Source organism: Drosophila simulans, chromosome 2R (assembly GCF_016746395.2).
Source record: "Drosophila simulans strain w501 chromosome 2R, Prin_Dsim_3.1, whole genome shotgun sequence".
Lineage (NCBI taxonomy): Eukaryota > Metazoa > Arthropoda > Insecta > Diptera > Drosophilidae > Drosophila > Drosophila simulans.
The window spans coordinates 13,936,401-13,959,584 of record NC_052521.2 but is presented as its reverse complement, the minus strand read 5'-3'; the positions used below and the strand labels follow the sequence as shown (position 1 = coordinate 13,959,584).

The 23,184-nt window shown below is 42.4% G+C and overlaps 1 protein-coding gene across 3 annotated transcripts in view; it reads left to right on the top strand.

Moving 5' to 3' along the window:
- The window catches only part of LOC6734804 (putative polypeptide N-acetylgalactosaminyltransferase 9), a 58,087-nt gene that overhangs the window by 13,855 nt on the left and 21,048 nt on the right, over positions 1–23,184 (top strand). For 2 of the 3 annotated variants that reach the window (XM_016181793.3, XM_016181794.3), the window contains exons 2-6: positions 1,208–1,268; positions 11,134–11,906; positions 17,899–18,267; positions 18,332–18,496; positions 19,280–19,473. In XM_016181793.3, coding sequence (XP_016028016.1) covers positions 11,516–11,906; positions 17,899–18,267; positions 18,332–18,496; positions 19,280–19,473 — 1,119 coding nt within the window. In that variant the 5' untranslated portion in view covers positions 1,208–1,268; positions 11,134–11,515. The remainder of the gene's footprint in view (positions 1–1,207; positions 1,269–11,133; positions 11,907–17,898; positions 18,268–18,331; positions 18,497–19,279; positions 19,474–23,184) is intronic. The other variant, XM_016181792.3, reaches the window with a different exon arrangement.

Sequence of the window (23,184 nt, the reverse complement as noted above, 5' to 3'; positions counted from 1 at the left end):
GGAAGCCAGGGCAGAGTGGAGCTGGAGCTGAAATACCTTTCGGCAAAAGCGAATCGTTCTTGTAATCGGCTTAAAGTTTATGAACCACCATTTACCTTAATGAACTGCCATCGAGGTTTTCAACAGTTTGGGTGGTCAATTCCTGTAAGTAGCTTAAAGTCGATCGCCACAACATTTTGTTCTCGCTTCTGTGTTTTGTTTTCCAGTTGCATCAGCTTGGTTTTTATCTGGCTTTCGGGCCAACATTGTATGTAGGTTTTTGGCCGGGGGAAATGCAGTCGTCTGCTCTCAAAGCATCGCTAATTAGTTTTGCCATTTCAATTAGCCCACCGATGTGTCGTCGAGATGGGACTTTGGCTTTGCCCATCTATCTGGGTGAGTTGGTCACCATATATCCACATCCACATCGACACCCCCATCCACATCCACTGCCCACACCATATAGCCATAGCTCAACGTCATGCGATTGGATCGGGGTTCTTGGCCAGGCTTGTCTGTCCTCGTATGCCTTGAAGTAGCTGCTGCATATCGGCAGACAACGGCCAACACCTAACCGGTTTGGCAGAGCACAGGGCAAAATGGCAAAAAGCAGGAAAAATATGCGATAATACATAGTATGTGGGCGTTTGAATTGAACCCGAGAGAAAGCCAGGTAAAGTGGAGGAGAAGAGGAATGTCGGAAACCCCGTTGGGGGACACTAAACCATATTGATTAGCCGGTGACCCCAAAATGAAAATGTTGGGAAAATGCGGAATCCGGAATCTTGTTGGCAAAAATGGGGATCAGGGAATTTGCATGCTAAATTTTAACAGCCATGAAGAAATGTTGCCTGCTGAAAACTAAAAATTCTTTTTAGTTAAGTTCGACTTTAATTATGTTAACAACACCCCATAAATATTACACTTAATTGCTGTCTCCTGAACAAGCGTTTACCATTTCTACGCCCATAAATTCCGAATATTAATTTCACATTTAACGCACCAACCAAACTATAATAAAACCCTTCACTATGGGAAATTTTCCACGTGCGTGGCCAAAACGGAAATGAATACTACTCCCCCGACAAACATATGGACTTAGTGCCATAAATTCATGGCCTTACAAAAATAATTAAATGCATAGTGATCTAGAACTATCTGTTTGATAGTGAAAAATGTATCGAAGCTTCACCTAATATTTTGTATGCATATTTTTCTGTAATTGCAGCTCTTGTGGTCACGCTCCCAGAAAAAAAAAACAGGAAGCGGGGAAGGAAACTCATGCAAAGGTGAGCAAACTGCAGGGAAAACAAACAAATTTTCAATGTCAATTTGTAGTCGGAATTTATGATAGCCATTGTTTGGTGCGCCAAATATGGCTAACAATTTCACTGAACATGGCCTGCTACTTATGGCCAACTAACTGGCCAAGAGACCTGAGTTTCATTGTCTCGATTGTGTGTGTCTGTGGTTGTCGTTTATATATGTATTTATTTTCCTTAACTTTTGTTTTTTTTTTTGTGTGTGTCCACGGCTGTCGGACCCGGCTCTCGCTCTTGGCCTCGTTATTGTGCCAAATGGCCATAAAAGGTTAATTGGGTCCTTAGCAACTCTCCTGCAACAAATAATGCTGGCATTCCAGAGGCACTTGGACGGCTGCTTCTTCTACCTAGGCGCGACATAGAAAAATCTTAATTAGTTAATTAAAACAACAAACAACTGCAGTCGCGACAAGAACTGGTCAACTGCCTCAATGGTCCTCTTCTTTCCTCGCAGTTTGTCCTTTTCAGCGCTTTGAAGTTAGCTACACGGAGACAAAATCATAGTTGCTTCTTTCATAGTTAAAAAAGTCTGAACTTGCGGCAGATGTTCATATGTATGAATGTGAATAAATTCAATTTGAAATAGAGGATCCCCGATAAGTTGATATGTACTTTGGAAATATATTTCAGAAATATATATTTAAGAAATAGTGATATGGCTTTTGCCTCTGTGCACTTTTGTGTTCTGCTTTTCAGGGGCGGACTGCAAGTAGTTCACTTGGGCTACTGCATAATTCATTCGGTTTTAATGACATCGAGGCGTGGATGGTGGACTTGGATAGAGACACGTTTTCTGGTCCTCCATAGATCCATCCTTTCGCTCCTTCAAATCCCTCGAGGTGGCATTAAACTATGAAAGGCATTTAGTTTAGCGATTTATATAGGCGACTTTTTGACAGTTTTATGTCGCCCAGATACGGATACAGCAACAGCAGCAGATACAGATACAAGACCAGATACGCGTTGTCCGACGATAACGAGCTGCAGGCAGCTGAAATGTTTTCCTTGCTGCCTCATTAAATGGAGCGGCAAATGTTTATATATATTTATGTGCCGGCCACTCTCGCCCCACAAATACTCGTTATCCTTTGGCCATCGTCGATGCAATTGCCTGGCAGGGATTTATTTGCTTTTAAGCAGTTTGTAATTGCCGTTCGTCCAACGTACAAGCAGTGTAATCCACCGACTAGTGGCAGGAAGCAGCACCAAAGGGTTCTGAGTTTCGGTCCGGAGCAGGGAGCTTAGCAGGGAGAGGATTTCAAATTGATTTTACTTTAACGAACCGAATTAAAACGGCTGAGGTGCAAACGTATTTAATGAGGAGCTGGGATGTTAGCTTCAACTGCTGGAATTAATCAGAAGGAACTAAGAAATTGGAAAGAATGAGCTATATAACCTATTTATAGGTAACTTGTTATAATCAGTAGTCCACACTAAAATCATAATGTGCCCATGCTAGCTAGTTCAATCGGATTTGAGCAAGCTGAAGCAATTTATATCGAATGACTTATTTAATAAGCATAGCAATTTTATGATTTATTCTTGTAAACATAGCAACCTTATGATTTATTTCAATAAACATATCAATCTTATGAATATATCAATTTTAAAGACTTGAAAACTTTTTACATGCACTTTCTGATAGGAATTTTAATTTCGAAAGCTAAGTCCTAAAGTTCAGGCAACAACTTTTCCCAAAACAAGCAAACTTCTTGACAGGTTCAAAGTCCAGTCAATTTCCATAAACTTTTTATGCAATATCATTTATGATCTAATTTGACTCATCTCCATTTCCCCTTCATGCGACCTTTGCCAAAAATATAAAAACTTTTGCTCGGAACAAATTGTTGGACATGGCAAACCTCAGCGAAAAATTCCAACAAATGTTATTTTCAATTTCATCTAGCTGCACAAGTTTTATCCTTCCTAGTATTTGCTCCTTTCTCCATCCGTATCTTGGCCACAAAATGTGGGCCCTAATCTGCTGCCAGCCAAAATGAGCAGTCGAAAAAGGGACCAGAAATATATATATAATAGCAGCATGTAATGGGCATAGACATGGAAAAATGACCAATAGGCGTTACAAGTGGAGGAGGGTTGGGTGGATGACAAAGGCGTTGGAACCCACATTCGGAAAAATGAAACCATTCTTGTCATTTGACAGGCAATTTTCAGGCGTAACGTTTTCGATTTTTCTAGCCCTAGGCTTTTCATTTTCCGCCGCAACGCAACCGAATTATGTGCCTCGAAAAAAGGGCGGCTCAAAAAACATAAGAGAAATAAAATGTCTGCTGTCCTTCGGTGACCCCAAACACAAAAAATCTATATCAAAATCCGACGATGTTAGTTTATATAGCCAACAGAGTAGGCGGATGTGGATGTGTGTCCCCAAATCTGTTGCCATTTCTCATGTTTCGCTGCCCCGGCTCACAAAACATTTTTGCCCAAATTTCCACAAGGCTGCCAATCTGCTGGGCAACTGGCAACTGCGATGGTGTGGAATATTTAATCGAGCTGCCACATTGAAATATATTGAGTGCATTACCAAATCCAGCAGCCGCTCACAACTCAAATGTAGCTCTGGGCTATCATTTGATTAAATCTAAATCTGTTTACGAGCCGCACTTTTCCCGCCCGTCTTCCCTTTTTTTATAGTCCCAGTTGCAGGCAATAAATTAATTTTTCCCTCTTTCTGGTGTTTTTGTTGTTAGTTCTTTTTGTTTGCTCTGGGAAAACCTGAACAAACAAAATTAACGCTGATAACTTGTTGTGTGTGTGTGTGTGTGTGTGGTTCGTTCTTTTTCAGTAGTTTTGGCAAACAGTTACAGCGACGGTTTGTTTTAGCCGAGTTTTGCTAACGAATTAGAGTTGTGGTGTCTGTGGAAATGTGATAAATGGAAAAGAGCTTTGCCCCAAATAGAGGTGCTAAATAATATCAGGGTCAAATTAATTTGCATAGACCAACCCATTTTTTTTTTGAGAGTATAATATTATTTATAGTATATACAGTATATATGCCAACAAATAAATCAAATCATAAATAGATGAGTAAACTTGCTGCCTAACGTGGTTTAAAGAAATAAGGTATGTTTCAATCAACTTCAGTTGTCAGTAATAGGTAGAAGCTAGTCTTTTACCATCTATTACCGCTGATAAATATTTAAGTTTCTTCGAAATTAGTTTCTTATTCAATTTGCCAAAGTTGATGGTCAAATGGCCAAGAGCCAGGCGTATTGAAAGCGGCAAAATGCAATTCCCGCTCTGAAGTGCACCGAAAAACCAACAAAAATCGAAACTCAAACAAAAGCCGAAAAGGCTAAAATTCAAGGAAAGAACCGTGAAAATCGTGAAGATGCCGCCAACTGGTCAGGTTGAAAAATGGCAAAATGGCCGGGCATGGCAGGGAATTGGAATTGAGGGCCCGGCGAAATGGCTTTGACTTCAAACTGAAACTGGCAAAAAAGAGGCAAACAAATAAATATTGGGGTCGTGCAATAAAACAGAGGGAAAACGCCGCATGGGGAGTGGAGCAGTCTACACTGCAGGTGGAAAATGCATGCATATGCAAATGAACAATTGATTTCCTTGCGGCTCATTTCAAGTTTTATTTGAATCGAATTTTCCTTTAAACGTGGCCTTTTGCTCTTTCGCTCTTGCGATTTGCTGCGCTGTTTTTACCATTTATTTTTTTTGGCCGACTTGCTTGACCCCCAAATTAGTTTGTGGTTTCTGCTTGCTTTTGGCAAGGCATTAGACAGTGGAATGTTGACCTTCTTTTCGGGCTGTGCAAGTGCAAGGTCAGCCGAAAAGCATAAAACAGATACCCGAAATACCCGCATTGGAATCAGAGCAGCGAACTTGGCTGGACCAAAAACCAAATCTGGATCTGGGGAATTCTGATTGCGTTTTATTTGAATTCTTCTCGCATTTCTCGCCGTAGTTTTTTTTTTTTTTTTGGGCTGGGCCAACAAGTTTGTCAAGTTTCTTTCGGACAGTTTGTTGAATGAATTAGGCAAAAATCTAGCCCGACTTTATGACAAGTTTGCTGGCAACAAAGGAAACGATTTGTGGCCAGTTGTCATAGATTATCAAATCAAGTCTGCCGGCAAAGAAATGGGAAAACCAATAGTTTGATTTGATTTCTAGTTTATGGGCGTCCAATAATGATGATGACGATGATGATGATATCAGATGGGCAAGTTTGTTCAACTCTAGAAACTCGAGGAAATTTTCGGCAGTAAAACTTTCCAAAATCGTAATGACATCTCTAATGAGTTTCCATGCAAATTGGCAATCAAAACTCGATATGCACAAGAGAGAAAGAAGAAAACTCCATGAATCTTGTTGACTGGCAATTATTTAATTGCAGTTTAATAGCCCCCTCCTCACTCGCTCATCCTGTAATTTATTTTCGAACAATGAAAAGTGCACACAAAAACGGGAAAAAGCCATCTCAGCCAGATGGAAAGAAACAGATGTTAGAGGAAAAACATTTAATTACATTTTCTAGATGTGTGTGGAAAAGCATTCCTGGTGCCCCCGTTTGTCAAATTAAGAGCCATAAAAAATGCGTGGCATGTGACCAATTGTCGGACTGGTGAGGATGCAGGTGAGGATGCGGCTCGAACAGGTCCTCCTCGATGGAGCGATTCGAACTGGTTACGGACTGCCTCGCAAATTAACAGTTAAGCGCCAACGGTAAATAATTGTCAAAGACAACAACCAGTCCAAAGATGCTGCCTGCCAGCCGTTCAACCTGCAACAAAAAAAAGAAGAAAAATAAAATATAAAGCGTTTCGTGATGCACCGATCTCAGGAAAAGCTAAAGATGAAGACGAAGTCGCGCGCCGGTTGCATTTGCCATCGCAAATGAGGTTTGACTGGTTTCCGTGACATGAACCAAATGCCCAAAAGGAGTTCTGCCAAATACAGTGAAGCTCCGCTTCGAAGGCTGAGAAAAGCCATATAGGAATTAAATTGCAAATCGGGTATCACACTATAGGTTAACGTTTTGAGCTTAATCTTGTGTCATCCAAAATATTACTAATAGTTAAAAAGTTGTTAGTTTAATTTCGAAAGAAAAATTCAAAAAAAGGAGTGTTACAAATGGTTTAAATAAAAATATGATGGTATCAGTTAGAGTTCACTCCACCCACCATTGAACTTAAATCCTTGAAACGGATAATTGCGAGCACTGTTCTATTTAGTTATCTTGTTAAAAAAGTTTCCTAGATTAAATTCAATTTTCCAAATATTCCCAGATATCTACGAACGTACCGCTGCAGGCTAATCAGCCTTATTGCATTTAATACTGATATTTTCTGGCAAAGAACCAAGTTGGTCCCGCAGCATCAGAAGCGCAGACCAAGTCGAATTCAATTACCATCCGTTGAGATTTCAATTTGTGTGGTGTGGCTGGCTGGCTGGCTGGTTGCCTGCGATTCTGATTCTCACTGTACCTGCTCGGAAAGAAGACCTGTCTGTCTTTCTATCTGTTCGTCCGTCCGTCTGTCTGTCTGTCTGCTGGCAGCAAAACCCATCCACATCCCTGCCCACCGAACGTGGCAAGATGCTGGTCTGCTTCTTAGACTGGTAATTCTAGTCGCCTTGGCAACTTCGCGCTGCTGGCGGATGTGCAAATATTTTGATTAAATTTTCTCCATGGCAACTTTCTTTCCACGAAGCGAAGCTGCCTGCAACTGCAGCGGCAAAACCTCATCATCATCAGCAGTGGAAATAGCAGTGGCAGTGGCAGTGGCAATGGCAGTGGCAGTAGCATCCATCTCCCAGTTTTCTGGCTCTGCTGTTCTTAGCCACTTTGGGGGCTCGCATTTAGAGTGTGTGTGTGTGAGTTTTCTCCAGTTTTCCCCTCTGAATATCAAACACGTTTAGCCGTATCCTCGAACTTGACTTACGAATGGACATAATTCCCAAAAATTATGGCCCAAAGTTCAGGCTTAAGTCTGACCTATTCAGACACAGCGACTTCATTCCAATGCACTCGAGAACCACGAACTCATTAGAAACTGAAAAGTTTTCATTTGCCAGCGAATGCAAATGAATATTAAACGAGGGGGAAGCGGGAATGGGAGTTCCTTGTGGCTGCGTTTTAATAACTGTGGATTAAGTCTGCATAAATAATAATGATTATAAACTGTGTGAACCGCAAGCAGCGTGAAAATGCACAGCCCGGAAAATTCCTTCCTCCACCCACGAAAAGTTTCTGCATAAGAAAATGACAAATGATCGCCGGGCAAAAGTATTCAAAAAGTAGCTGGAAGAACAGCAGAAAAAAAAAGATGCAAGCTGAAACCGTGACAATAAACTTTTCTTACCCGTTTTTCCTGCTCTCCTCCGTTCAAAGAAAATGCGAAAAATTCTTGGACTTTGTTATGCGTAATTTGAGGTTTCTTACAGCGAACCGAAACGTGGTTGTTCCGCAGGCGCGCCTTTAATTTGCAGTTAAGTGTTCGACGAATTATCTCGGCAATTATTTCTGAAGGCTCTGATTAATGCAGAGCATAGATAAGAACGCACCGAACTAAAAGCAATCTGCGAGGTAACCATTTATGCTCATTCTTTTCTCATTCCCCAACAAGCTAGCAGCCTATTGAATTTAATTGTATCTTATCTGGGCAGCGGAACAGAGCTGAACTTAACTAGACTCATCGGGAGCGCACACATTGTTCGACTCGCTTATCAGTCAATTAGCCAGGCGATAAGAGGCAACACGAAGCGAAATTGCAGGTAAATACAGGTGGAAAGGCGAAGACAAGAAGCCTTCGGGGGGAAAATCTACGAGGTAGAAGTCTGGCCGTCACTTTAACAATAGGAACACTTATCAGGCCTACGATTACTTCCTTCCCTTGCTTTTTCAGCTCTGTTCCTGCAGTTTTTAGGTCTTGGCAGTGTTCCCCTATCGTAGGAATAATAAAAGTTTCAATCCACTATCAAGCCGGAAATTGGATCGTTTCGGGCACACAATCTGAGGGGCAACTCATCAAACCCACACCCGCAAAAACCTGATGGGTACTCAAGATTTTTAAAACAATATAATTGGTGATAAAACACAATTTATTTTCGATTAGTTTCCAGTGAAAGTCACATAAATAAGTTTGTAATTGCGAAGGGAATGCCATTCATTATTTCATTTCCTCTGCACTCAAAAAACTGAGAGATATAAATAACAAACAGCAACAAAGGAGCATACTAATCTGGTGCTTAAAACCGGGCAACATTCTCAAATCTGCTATGAATCGGCTTCATATGAATATATCAGAGAGAGAATCCAATATAGGCTAATTAAAAAGCAGCCATTATGGTGAATTATCCATAGAAACCCTAATAACCATTCGAATTCTCGATGGGAAAATCGAAATAAATTAAATACCCATTTAGAGTGGAACAAACTCCCCGAATGGCAGATATTATGATATCTATGGCCAAATAGCTGCATTTCAAATAACATCCCACCGCCGAAAGACCAAAACCCAAACCAAACATTGCGCATACGCCGCGTGCACCGCAGCCAAACGAATGCCGCAGCGACAGAAGTGCATTTTAATTAATATAAACATTTAAGCGGGGGGAATTTCAAGTTGCTGCCTGCAATCTATCAAACAAGTCATCAATTATAGCCTGTCGGGAATTTTATTTTGAAGGTGGTTCGATAAACGATAAGGATTTTGAAGTGACTGAACCATGCGTCTATTTGGATCTGATAAACCAAAATTAGATGGGGAAAACTGACGAATCTGACGGCAAAACGCCAATAATTAGCGTGTCGTGGTTGTGTTTTTTTGGGCCGGTTCCGAAATAATAATTGAGATTGTCAACATTTGGCTTTGACGTTTTCCTACCCCACCCCGATCTGCCAACTTTAATCGCTCTATTTTGCGAGCGCAAACTCCGGCAGAGTTTGTGTTGTTGTGTTGCTGTTTTTACAGCTGAGTGAGGACATGACATGCTGGTTACGACCCCTGCGAACCCACCTCATCCCAAAGTCTTTCTCTTTTGTTTTCAATTTATAAGCGCATACAACGGAAATTGCCAACATGGCGGGGGGAAAATCACATGGGGCTTGCTGGCTGGATAGCTGGATGGGTGGAATGGGTGGCTGGGTGGATGGCACTTGAACCCAACGAGCCATAACAAAAGGCACACGAAGTAATTAACTTGTATTTATTGTATGCACACATAGTTGCCATGGCTAGTTTGCTATGGGCGAAGACCGAGCGTGGAGTGGTTGATGCTGCCCTCTAATTGATAAGCTCCAAGTTGGATCGCCTGGCCCTCTGGACTCCACATCGTTTTGGCCAGCATGTGCAGGCGATTACTTAGGGCACAGAACTGCAGTCTCGGTCCGTCACGGTGGTCAAGAAGCCTTGAATGAGTGCCGATCAAGGCCCCGACTAATGTTTATTAGTTTTCATTCTTCCTATATATACACTTTTTCCTTAATAGACTGCTCGCTCGAGGCTATAGTAAATTAGTTTTGCTACTGGGCTTACACGTTGCAAAAAGTTTTGGCTTCTAATTACTTCGTTCTATTGCATTCGATATCTGATAAATGTGTCTAGAATAACGTATGACTGGATTTTCCACATAAATCGCACCATATCAGGTACTTGTTTATTTATCGATTTTTATATTTAGATGGTTTATTGTGACCTCAGCAAGGAAATCAAATGCATTCAGCAACGAAAGCTACGAATAGAATACAGACTTAAATGCTGGAAAACTGGAAAACAAACATTGCTGGAAATGGCTGACCAGAGTCGGTGATATAATCCTGGCACTAATTCAATTGAAAACAATATCAAACGCAACCTTTACCATTCGCCATTCACATAATCCACTCTGCGGGCGGAGAAGCATTCGCTAATTGGATTAGCATCGAAGGGTATTCAACTGCGGTTAGCAGGCGAAAGAACCACAACTTCTTGTTTGCTGCGTATGATGACGCTTCTGCCGCCGCTGCTGCTTCTTCTTCTGCTTGCTGGATGCACTGCACCAACCTGACACGCAACTTTACTCTCTGTGGGCCAACCACTTGAGCTCCGGCTCCTCACCTTACCACACTCCACAGTACACTGGGAAAAATCATGCACTCAGAAGGGCCGAATGTATCTATGCTGCTATTGGTCTTACTTTTGCAGATCGAACTTATTTCTGTTCGTTATCATGCATAATAGTGTGGCATAATTTAGTTATGCTTATAACTGTCACAGATAAGAAAATTTTGTTGTTGCGAAAACGCCCTAATTAATGCTTAATTTAGGTGCAATTTTCCCAGCATATTGACCATGCTGGTCTGTTTCGGACATGGACTCCACTGCTGTGTAGGTCCACCTCTGTCCCGTTCTGATTCGTTGGCTTGGGGCTCAAGTGGCGTGTCCATGTCATTTACCTGGCAGCCACTCAAGTGGCAAGTGGACAGGTGCACGGGGTACGGGGCTCGTTGGACTCTGCGGATCGGTACAAAGTTCTGATGCGGTTTTTGCTGCAATTATATAATATTGACATTAGTTGCATGTTGGCCGTCGCTTTATGTTTACGACGAGGCCGGAGATCGAGGGCTGGTTCTAGCTTTGAGCTTAATTGCAAAATGCAGCAGCAGATGCGGCGTCGTAAGGCGAAGATAAAGTTGCGGCATCATCAGCAGAAATCCAAAATCAATATTATCGTTAATGACTCAATTACCTGATGTGCGTTTCAATTTAATAGCTTAATGTCATATAAATTAATTGCATTCACCAGGCCTCGAAGGGCTGTGGTGCTCTGTAAAATTGAATCACCACCTGATGGACATTTTTGCATCTCTCGTTTACAGGCTCTTCCCAAGGATTCATTCGTTCTGATAGTTATATTCGTTTACACATATCCAGGCGCTTCGGACCGATTAACTGCAGAGACTGCTAGAAAACATAGACGCAATCTTCCAAGAAGACAACGCATATCAGAAGGAGGCAAAAACCATAACAAACGATTGCAAGCGAGAAAAACATATCCTGCATCATAAATCATTGCCAGGCTTTGATTAATGTTGCGTATACGCAATGTTGTCGGCCAACGACTTGTACTCTAACTAAGTGAAAGCTCAAATCGCTCAAAAAGTAGAGATATTCGGAACCGGCTTCCATTAGCACCTTCTGGGTTACAATCAACATCTCCATCAGCAGCACCGGTTGAGACCACAAATCCAGAAACCAAAGATGGCCTTCATCTGGCGGCGACGTTCCACGACGATTGTGAAGCTGGTGGCCTTCGCCCTGGCCATTTGGTTCTGCATTGCCTTTCTGGTCTACACGGACGACACTCGGCGTAGAGCCGCCCAGGAGGGGGCTGGTGCCAGTGGAGGAGGCAGTGCTCCCGGAGTGGGCGGCGGAGCCGGTGGACTGGGGGATCCCATTGCCTTGGCTCTGAGAAACGAGCCTGCCGGCGAGGACTTTGGCATCAATGGGAATGTCATCGGCGGAGGGGGCCAGAAGCAGGCCCACGATGAGGCAGACATCCCACCCACTGTGGGAAAACATAAGGCTGACCTACAGGCGGAAAGGATGCGGAAGAAGGCGGCCGAGCAGCCAAAGAAAAAGCCACAAGAAGGTGAGTCTAGCTGGTTTTAACAAGATTTTTGCCCTGTTTATAGTTAGAATACTTTATGTAAGAGTTTGTCGTACAAAAGCTACCTTGAAATATAACAGAAACTTATACAATAAGCCAACCAGGCTATTCTCATTTTCCAAAAATATTTATCGAGGGATTCGCAGGATATCCCGCATTCTCGGACCATTAGTGCCCATTGCACTTTGCATATCGGAATCCCTCTGTTCTGTGCTCAACAATAAGCATTTATATTGAAATCAGTTGCACATTTATTTCCGACTCAGATCCCTGCGATTTCACCCGCTGCTCGCCAAACTATTCAGCTGAATTTTTCCGGTCTTGTTATCGACGCCAGAGATTCTATTTTTCCTCGTCCAAGGCTCCCGCCCCCGTTTTGCATCCACGAGTAGAGTTTTTTGCACTTCATTTCCACGCAATCGCTTGCAACTAATTCCCATCAATTCAATGCACACGCAGGCGAGATCTCCTCCTCTTTTCCACCCATTTTCCCCCACGCTCTGAGTTTTCCAGCTCGTTTTTTTACGGTCACACATCCTCAATCCTTGTTTGGGAGATTGCATTTTGGGTCACTAGCCCGTTTCGATACAAGATGCTGAAAGAAGCGTACCAAACGGGGGATAATAACACATATTGCTTTCCTGTGTTCGCCATTCCCCCCGCTCCCCAACCCGAGAGATTTCCCCCCTGCGCTGCGAGGAAAACTTGCTGCTGTCACACTTCCTTCTTTTGGCCACCGCCTTTGTGCCTTTAAGAAAATTTCTAACAAGTTTTACAACAATGTCGATGATGCCAGCGGCGCACACTAACAATCCGAACAACCCGAACAGCCCGGACAACAACATGCAGCACTTAACAACTTGGAATTGCTGCCAAACAGCATTTTCAATGTCAGGGCGAGGGAATCCAGAGCGGGGGCTGCGCCGAGATAGATATTCGCATTAAGCATTTGGCGGGGAGCAAAAAATAATGTTACTTACTAATCAAGTCAAGGCTTAGGAGCTGGCCCTGGGATTTTACTCAATGGACACTTGACTGGCCGCCCAGGCAAATCAATGAAGCCAGACCAAAGCCAACCAGCCATGAATTTCGAGGCGGGAAGGGGCAGCGACCAGATCCAAATGGGCTATGGGAATTGGATGGGGCCTAGGCGACGGGGTCCGTAGCTTGTAGCTTCCTGTACCGAAGACCCTCCTTCATCTATTGCCTCGCATGTGGAACAAGCATTTAAGATTGCATCAGCATGTGGTCGTTTGGTTGGGCGAAAGGGGATACGGGTGATGGAGGTGCTCAGCTGGGAGATCTAGTCTCCCTGGCAGACAATGCACGTATTTGCAATTTCGCATATCATGTTTGCATCTCTCGCTCCTCGCTCCTTGCTGCTTCTTCATCATCATCCATGCCCATTCCATGCCCCTTCGTCATTATCATCATCCTCGCCGTCGTGGTGCTGCATCTGCTCATCAGCGTTGAGGTGGCAAAGCTACAAGTTGGACCCCGATCCTGGGCAGCAAGTCGGCAGATCCGCAACATCGGAGGCATCATCAGCTGCCCCATGGCGTCAAAATTGTGTGCAAGCCTACAAACGTTTACCAACACTCCCAGGAAAAGGGCTCGCACAGGGCGAACTATTGATTTTCAGGCACAGTGAAGCCAATACGGTAATTTAAGACGGAGAAAATCTAGATGGGGTTTTACGACCATGCCAAAGGTTTTCCTAAAAGTTAATAATTGAATTGGCCAAAAACACGCACCAATCGCTATCATCACATTTATCTAATGAAATGTATATTGCACGGCGTAAAAATCTGATTGTGTTTATATCCCAGATAAACTTTGATGATTAGACTATCGTATTTTCGGTGTCTTTTATTAGCAATGCGTACTATTCATAAATTTCATACTAATTAGCGTTAATCAATGTATTAGAAATAATTACAGAGCTGAGCTTACGCAAAAACGTTACTCATCTAACAAAATCGAAACAAGTTCCCAACGGAACTTTAAGATTCTAGTAAAACAAGCAAATCAACACGTTTTATTACACGCCTGATATAATGGAATACTAATGGTGTTACTAAGGCTTGATTGTGATGTTTTGCATTTGACGGAACCCATTTCACCTATCTAAATCATTAAAAGACTCTCCTGAAAGCAGCCCATTAACTTTGGTTTATGGCTCTGAAAGACAAGCCAAGTGCTTCAGACATCTCTTCTAGATCTAGAGCCTAGATCGTTTTACAACTTCGCATGTGGATCAACTAAGAATGGGGTTATGGTCTGGAAATAGATCATTCTTTCGAGGGCCATAACTTTAAGTTGCTCCCCATGGGGGGCTATTGAAGGTGACCACTGTGGCATACTGCTTCATCGGGGGGATCTTGCTGGGCCTTAAAGTTTCTCGGCTCTGTGTTCATAGCTGGTAATTAGTGTTGTTGTACTTATTGGCTTTGGCCTTGGGGCGCGTTACCACCACCGAAATGGCTAAAATGGGAAGAGGTTGCGAGTGGCTGCAACACGACGTTTATCGCGCGCTCGCATCGGGTTCTTGAGGCAACTACTAACCCCCAACATACCCCTCCCTGCGCATCCCGGCATATCGGACCCTACCATACGTATAATGCACCAAGGGAACCAGCCTTCTGGCCATGTTATCTTGATCGTTGGCCCGTTTTCCCTGGCCACCTTTTACCTCCCGATCGCCTTGAATATTTTTTTTTTTTAGTTTTTTTTGTTGTTCGTTCTGCTTCTCATATATGCATAATTCTTGTTTTTACAATTTAGCAGCGATAATGATTTTATATATACACGGCAGTATGGTCACGCCCCCTTTTGGGCCAGATTGATTTGAGCCTGTGCCTGTGCGTCTTCCCCCGTTGCTTTTAATCAATGCTAATCCCAGTTCTTGATTTGTTTCATGTTCTTCGCATGTCTATTGCTATTTATGGCCCACACACACACACATACACGCACACCCAATATCTATACGTATCCCTTTCGGAAAATCCCTCGGCATTATGCGAAATAACGGTACTTTGGCATATTATGTTACTTTTATGCGGAAAACATGATGATGAAACGCAGGCACGCAGGCAAAACACCCGATACGTCACTTTCCCTCCCCCCTCCACCGCACTCACACACACACACACACGATAGCATTTGTCATGTGGCCACGCCCCCTTCCTCTTCGTTATATATCCGTACAGCCCCCATTTTCCACCTGCTGTCGCTGTCTATAACAAAACATTTATAGCTTCCTGTCACGCTCAGGCGTGTCCCTCGAGCTCTGCTCGCTGCGATTGTCTCCTTTTGTCTTGCCACACACCCCACCAAATTTCCTCCCCCCCCTGCAAATACCCCACCGCCGCTCCTGCGCTCGAATCTATCTTGTGTGGCATGAAAATATAACGCATACGCCGCGCTGAACAGCCAACAGGACCGGCAAAAAAATTGTCAAGTTCGATTTGCCAAACGCAGGAAAGTTGAAGGTGAATTGGTGTACAAATGTCGTACGGAAAAAGTTGACAACTGATTGATCAATTATCACTTTACTTTATTGGGATAAGCTAAGAAGAAAACATGTTTCTTAAGAGATACTTTACAATGAATCTACAACTATAATAAACTTTAATATATTAAGAGTAATAAATATTTCAGAAAAAAGAGTAGTTAATATGAAAATCGTATTTATTTTATGACAATGCAAATGAATAAGTTATTTAAGTAAGCCCATTGTTTTTCTTTCAACTATTTTGATTGCATTATTTCAAAAAATATTTAAGAGGCAGAAATTCGCCTATCAATTCATATTGATTTATGTTGACTTATGTTGACTACTTAAGAAAAAAAACAGCAAATAGTTTGTAAGTTTGCAACACTGAGTGAATTGTCAACTTTGATTTATTAAATGTAAAAGGCTGAACTCAAGGGGGTATAATTGAAGAACACGTCAGAAAACACATTGATTAATTAAGATTTTATGTGAGAGAAGTGCCTTTTTGGCGAACTGCAAATAATGTCCACCCATATCAGACACAGCTTGAGATTTATAGCGATGTAGAAGAACGAAGAGCTGCAAATAAAATACAACTTAGGATACAAATACAACAACTGTAGGACTCACCTTTGTCCAAAGGGCGTGACCATAATTGGGTTATTTCGATCGAGGTTCGCCGGACGCAAAAAGGGACAACAATTGGTGGGAAAGAGAACGCCAGCGCTGTTGGGCGGAATCATTAATATCGAAAGAGACCATAAATATGCTACAGTGAATCAATAAAAGGCATAAAATCCAGTTACAGTCCCGCCCCCGAGCCATCGGCATATATATTTTTTATTGTTTTTTATTATGATGATGCGTGTGCGAGCCCAGCATGCAAAAAAGTTCATTACGAAGTGGTGTGGGTTAGGATTTGGGTATGGGCAAACAAGGAGTCCCCCCGGAACTAAGGATATTCCGAGCTAGAGTCCTTGGCGCACGCGTGAATATTTCGCAATGAAGTTGTAACAACGGCAACCGGCGACAAATCATAAAATTTATGAGCCGGGGTGACTGCCCCCCTGCTTCCCCTATCTTTTAAGCCAGCCGCCTCTGGGCAATTTAATGGTTTTTCTCTTATTTTCCATTTTTGTGCAAGCGAATTTATTGTCGGCTGATTGGCCTCTTGGTTAGGCCCCTCTGTGGCATAATGCGGTTGGTATCCTCGATGGATCCCCGACCCCCGTTTGCACTTATTCGTATCCTAGCCTTTTATGGCTTTTTATTTCCCCAGCTAGCTTTTTTATGCTTATTGAAATTGAAATGATTGTGGTAATTGAAATGTTTTTGCATGCCTGAAAGTTGGCCGGCCACTGGGAATGTCTAGAATGCGTCCGATGGTTCAGAAAAAATATGCTTCTTAATTTGGCTCGAATCGGGAGATGACTTTAGCCAGAAGAAAACCAGTTAACACGACCATTAAGTCGTCGAGAACTCTGTTAGGTTCTTATGGGTTTTAAAATTAACCGGTTGTGCTTGGAATTCGTATTCCAAAACCTAATGTTAAACTTAGGTTCGAACTTTAATAGGTTGCTATAAAATTCTTAATTTTCGCATTGTAAAATTCATTAGACCTTTGTCTTAACGGAAATGAAAATCACAGACCTCTTTTATAGTCATGATGGGCTGAGATAAAATAAAATATTTGAAAGGATAATTTTTTAAACTTTAAATTACTTATTAAGGAGAACGGTATAACTCTTGTCGCGATGTATGTAAGTCTTTAAGCGTCTTAAATAAGTTTGAAACTAAAATAAAATTGAGTTTAAGGAAAATACTTTTAATTAAATGTGTAATCCCCCCAAGCAGCGACTCAGGTTGTGTTAGCAAGTCTTCGCAGAATTTTCTATTAATGTTGTCCCTTTTTCTGAAGGACAACGAGCACGCACACAGCGCCAGGACACAGACAGGCATTCAAGCGATGCCCAATAAGTGTCAGTTGTGGTTGACAAATCGCATAAAAAGCAGATGTAGATTCAGGACCACGAGGAGTGTGGCTTTGTATGGTGGAAAAGCTGGAGTGGAGTTAGCAGCTGAGAACAGGGAATTCATATTTCCATGCAAATGCAAATAACAAAATAATAAAATGCACAGCAAGGAGAAAAACACTGATAGCACAGGACTCGCATGAGAGGGTGGAAAATGGGGCTGGGAAAACAGAGTCACACTCACACACATATGCGCAAATTTGCAAGGCAAACGATTTTTCATGACCCTGTGAAGCAGCTTCCTCTGATGATGGCGACTTTTCATGTGCAATGCACCTAGGAGCTGAGTGTTTGTCCTTGTATTTTGTCGTAAATTTCACGCATAACAGAGCTTTATCTTCATCCTGCCGGGTGCTCAGTTTACCTTTGACTCACAATTTGGGTGAAAATATAAAGTAATGCCGACACTTACCATTTTTCCTGTTGCCGTTTATTTATTTTGCAGATAGCAAAAAAGTGATTGATCCGCCGGCGAACTTTGAGGAGAATCCTGGCGAGCTGGGAAAACCCGTGCGTCTGCCCAAGGAAATGTCCGAGGAGATGAAGAAGGCCGTTGACGATGGCTGGACCAAAAACGCCTTCAATCAATATGTATCGGATCTCATATCCGTTCATCGAACTCTGCCCGATCCTCGAGATGCCTGGTGCAAGGACGAGGCGCGCTATTTAACCGATCTGCCAAAGACCGATGTCATCATTTGCTTCCACAACGAAGCCTGGACTGTGCTGTTGCGAACAGTTCACTCAGTTCTGGACAGGTCGCCGGAACATCTTATAGGGAAGATTATCCTGGTCGATGATTACAGCGATATGCGTGAGTTTGAACTGATCATTCCGCATTCTACTTGAGTTCTTATTTTATTATCTCTGTATTATAGCTCATTTGAAGCGGCAGCTGGAGGATTACTTTGCCGCCTATCCCAAAGTCCAGATAATCCGTGGCCAAAAGCGAGAGGGTCTGATCCGAGCCCGAATTTTGGGTGCCAACCATGCCAAGTCACCTGTTCTCACCTATTTGGATTCCCACTGCGAGTGCACCGAAGGTGAGTTGGAAATAAGTGAATTAAATATGCCGGCTGCCTAAAAGTATACTGCACTTTTTTCCGACCACAACTTTTCACCTTTCTTTTTTTGGCATTTCCATTTCAATTTGCAATATTGTCAATATGCTAATTGCCCAAATTAAGCTCTTAATTGACTAACCAACTTTTGTTAGCCAGTGTGCTGGTCCATAAAAAATTCAGGTTAAATAAATATTTGAAATATATGTAAATATATGACAGCGTTCGGCCGAATTTAAGAGTTAAACCTTCAAATTTGAGTGGCGCGTTAAAGATTCTTTTTCTAACAATCGTTTTTTGTTAGCTGAGATTTGTCCATTTCCCAACGGATTCACGTCGTTTCTCGTTTAATGTCGAGTATACTGCTCTTTGCCTTTGCTCAAGTTTGATGGCCATCAAAGGAAATCCGTTGGGACGCACACAATGCCAATAAAACAAGAGCCTAGCTCTAGAAAAATCACTTAATCTTCGGCATTAGGCCGACTCTGTTACCATTTTTGCCTCTCATTTTCTCCTTTTATTAAGCTGATGCCAAAAGACAAAGCATAGAGCTACGAAAAATGCAATCAATTTAGTTTATTGGGAAAGTTGACAGATGATTGCCGAAAAGTAAACAAAATCAGCACAAAGTGAAATACATTTTTCTCTTTCGTTGATGGATGGAAAAAAGCAATTAAACCAGACTGCAAACGAACATTTTTTCCATATTATTTTGATCCCTCTATGATGATTTATGATTTAATATTAAATGGTATCGCTTCGCAGGATGGCTTGAACCACTTTTGGACCGAATTGCACGTAATTCCACCACTGTCGTGTGTCCCGTTATTGATGTCATTAGCGACGAGACCCTGGAGTACCACTATCGAGATTCTGGGGGAGTTAATGTCGGAGGATTCGATTGGAATCTTCAGTTCAGCTGGCATCCGGTTCCCGAACGTGAGAGGAAGCGCCACAATGTAAGTGAATTTATAACTTTACAAATTTTAACTATAATTTCTTGCTGTGTACTAAGGGATATTAAGCACCATGGATGGAATGAGCGGTTTTTGTGCGGTTGACTTAAACATACATGACCATTTATACCGCAATGTTTGCTTTTAGTTATGTTTGTTTTACGTTGCCAGGGTTATAGCCATATCCTCCAAACTTTGCTTTCTAACTCCATTCGGGCAGTTTTTCCCATCGGAATGCCAAAAACATGAAGCCGCTTAAAGCGCTCGAACGTGACTTCAAAAACGGAATGTTTGCCGTGAAAAGGGAATGCGGCTGTCAATACAAACACACACATTCACGTACCAACGGCGAAGTGGGAAACGGAAACAAACACCCATTCTCACGTACAGGCCACAAAAGTGTCGTTCGCAATATGAGCTATTAGAACTAAGAGTCGTTTCCCTCGCGCAGATGAGCTTGCAAATTCATACTCTAGTTGGGCTGAAGTTAGTGGAAAAGTTATAGCCTTGCTTAGTTATGTATGTATACGGGCGGATAGTGGCGAATAGCCGTAAAGCATTCCGGAATTTTTAAAGAGCTATAAAGGCTATAACCGTAAAACAGAGCGTTCTTAAGGTCTATGTGCCCTATTTCTTGGCTAAAAAAGAATAATGGGATATATGGACATCATCAAAGTGAAGTAAATACCTGAATACTAACCAGTAAAAACTGTTCTTTTGAATTTCCATATGATAATTTAAAAATACATGACAATTTCCCGGAATGAATATTTGAATTGTCCCAGGGTTTTTGCACTTCCTTAAAAGTTTAAATGATTTTACCACCTTTTCTATCTATCCCTTCAACTTTTTCACAGAGCATTTTCTTATTTTATGACCGCCTGCGCCCAACACGTACAAACTTTTCCCATACACTGACAAGCAATTAGATACTCCCGCGCTTGTTGAAAGGGGCAAAAGGAGCTTCACAAATGGCCATTCGAAACTGTCGATGGGTTTTCAGATCCGTCGACAGCTGCTGCCGCATGTGTAAAAGCGGGTGAAAGTCCTGCTGCTTGCCAAAGCCGTTCTCTGCTTTTCACCTGGCATACATACAGAGGTAAAATGCAGGCCGTTTCAATTTACTATTTGTTTAACGCTTTAATTAAAAGTTCATAATTACACCGTGCTCTCCCTTGATTCTTGTGTGCGAATTGTCTTAATGCCCGGCGTATGGAGGCGATATATTACGCATACGCCGCCTGTGGCAAGGCCACAAATTGCAAATGGCTGAGGAGTAGGAGCAAGGGGAGCGAAAAAACGGTCCATGACACTGCAATTAAAAGCCAAAAATGTTAACAGCAAATTTTCGTCGTCGGTTCCTTCGTTTCAGTTTCAGTTGCTGTTGCATCGCCGTTTTGCGGCGTAAATATCTGGCATAATTGTTTTTACAAGCGCCAGGGGGATTTATGGCAGGATTGTTGCCGAAAAATCCCAGCGCAGGCCGGAATTGTTGCTGCTTCCTGGCAGCATGCGGCGTGGTAAATTCTGTCTCCATACTCGCCTCAAGTTGCACTTAGCAGCTAAATCAAGTAAAGCATTTCCCGTCTGCAGCAACATTGGCAATTTGCCGACCGACCGGCGGAAGGCAACTGCTGCTGGAACGCATAAATGTTCTTCCCCGCCATGTGTGTGTGTGTGTATGATTGTCTGTGTGTGTGTGTGCTTTTCCGAGGGAGAAGATAATGGGCAACGCGGAGAATTTTCCATTTTCCTTCTCCTGCACACGAAAAGTGAAAAGTTGTTGCTTTAAAATGTAGGTTAAAGTGGCTGCGACAAGAAAATGTTTAAGCTATGCTCTCAACCGATTGCTAATTTCTAATATCTATTTGAGCTATGCCACGCCAGGTGGCACAAACAAAGCTCAACTGCTGGGGATATAAACTCCATCCCCCTTTCAAGGGATTTTCGGCTGCCGACGGGCACAGATGTTGACAGTCCCAAAGCTGCCTGAACGAAAATCCTTCCAGCAACTTCTGATGTCTGTCCAAAGTTGCTTAACTTGTTACGAGTTGCCAGCAACAGCAAAGCAACAGCAACAGCAACAATAATCAGACTAGCATGGGGAATCAAAAATACATATTCGTTATGGCCAGTGCCATTTCCCCTGCACTCAAAGTTGCTACTTCAGCTTTTGTTTGTATTTCCTTGGCGGATCCTGATGCTGCTGCAAGGTAAAAGTTGTGCTGCTTTCAGCTGGCAGCATATACATATATTTTTATATTCCATCGCAAAATCCCCGCATTGGATTGGCAAAGGAGCTTGTGAACTCGGCTAATGGCCTCCCTTTCCATCAAAGGAAATCAATCAAATCCAATTTTAAAAAGAAAAATTCCGCCAAATCTGTCGCAGTTAATCATCTCCGAAGGCTTTCTTAAGTGGTGAATTTTCGTTGAAATATTATTCATAATTTTTTTCTCGCCCACGGTTTCGAAGTCGGATAACATCACAGCTTTATACTAATATCCAATAAAATGTTATGTATTTTTCTTTTTTACCATATTGGGCGACTCAAAGCAATATATATATATAAATTTAAATATTCCCGAAACCACTGCACATAACATGAAAATTAATTCGCTTGGTTGGCAGAACACCGCAGGCTTCCATATATACGAACATTTGTATGTGGCAGAGCTGTGAAAACTAATCCCCGCAACGAGAAAAAAATCTGGAATAAAACTACGGGTGCAAACAAATTCTCATAGAGCAGATCCCAGGGGGCGTGAGGTAGTTGGCTGCTCTGCGAAGGGCGCTGAAATACTAATCCAATTATTTTAGTATAAAGAGTAGCAGAAGCGGCAGCATCAGCAGCAGCAGCAGGAGCAGATATAGTAAAAACTTATTTGATAGCGTACCCAGGGCGTATGCGCAATATGCGTGCTGCAGGAGCCAAAGGCAAACGCACACAGAGCACTCATACGCAATGTTGGCCAAAGCGTTTAACTGTACATAGAGAGGCCAAATATACATAAAGAAGAGTATGCCTGAAGTGCCAAATCCTCGCAGCACGCGCTCTCCATTCCTCCCTCTTGATAACCATATATGGTATATCCCTACTTGTATCTGAGCCGAAATACAGGAGGACTTCTGTAACCGGAACGTGAGTCGAATTTTTGGTGTAAGTAGAAATTTATTGGAAATTGATTGACGTTAGCGTTTAGAAGGTAGTATAATGTGAAAAATATCAAAATTATATATCCTCCATTTATATATCCATTTATTTAAAGTAGAATCTAACCATCTAAGCAAAATTGTTGAGTGCCTTGTTCTTCCGCCATTACACAGTAAAGTTTTTATGTTCGCTCCATAGAAGCTCTTCCGTAAATAGGAAATTGTGGCCAAAGTTTAGCTTTAAAAACTGTTTAGGCTGTCGTCGTGGCTCGTCGGTTCCAATTCCAACCTGCCGTATATATGTGCATGTGAAATGGGGCCTGTGTGGGAAAGGTAAATGCTTTCTAATACCCCAGGAGATGATGTGAAATGGGAAAGTGGTTGGATGGGGGGTTGAAGGACTAAAGATAGAGCTGCTGCTCTCATCACGTTTCATTTCATTTCTTTCGTTCGTTCGGATTGTTGGGTCCCATTCGAGAGCCTTTTTGTGCCTTTGTCTGCCAGTGGTTGTAGTTGTGAAATCGTGCATAGCACAGAGCTATAGCTTACGAGTTCCGGATG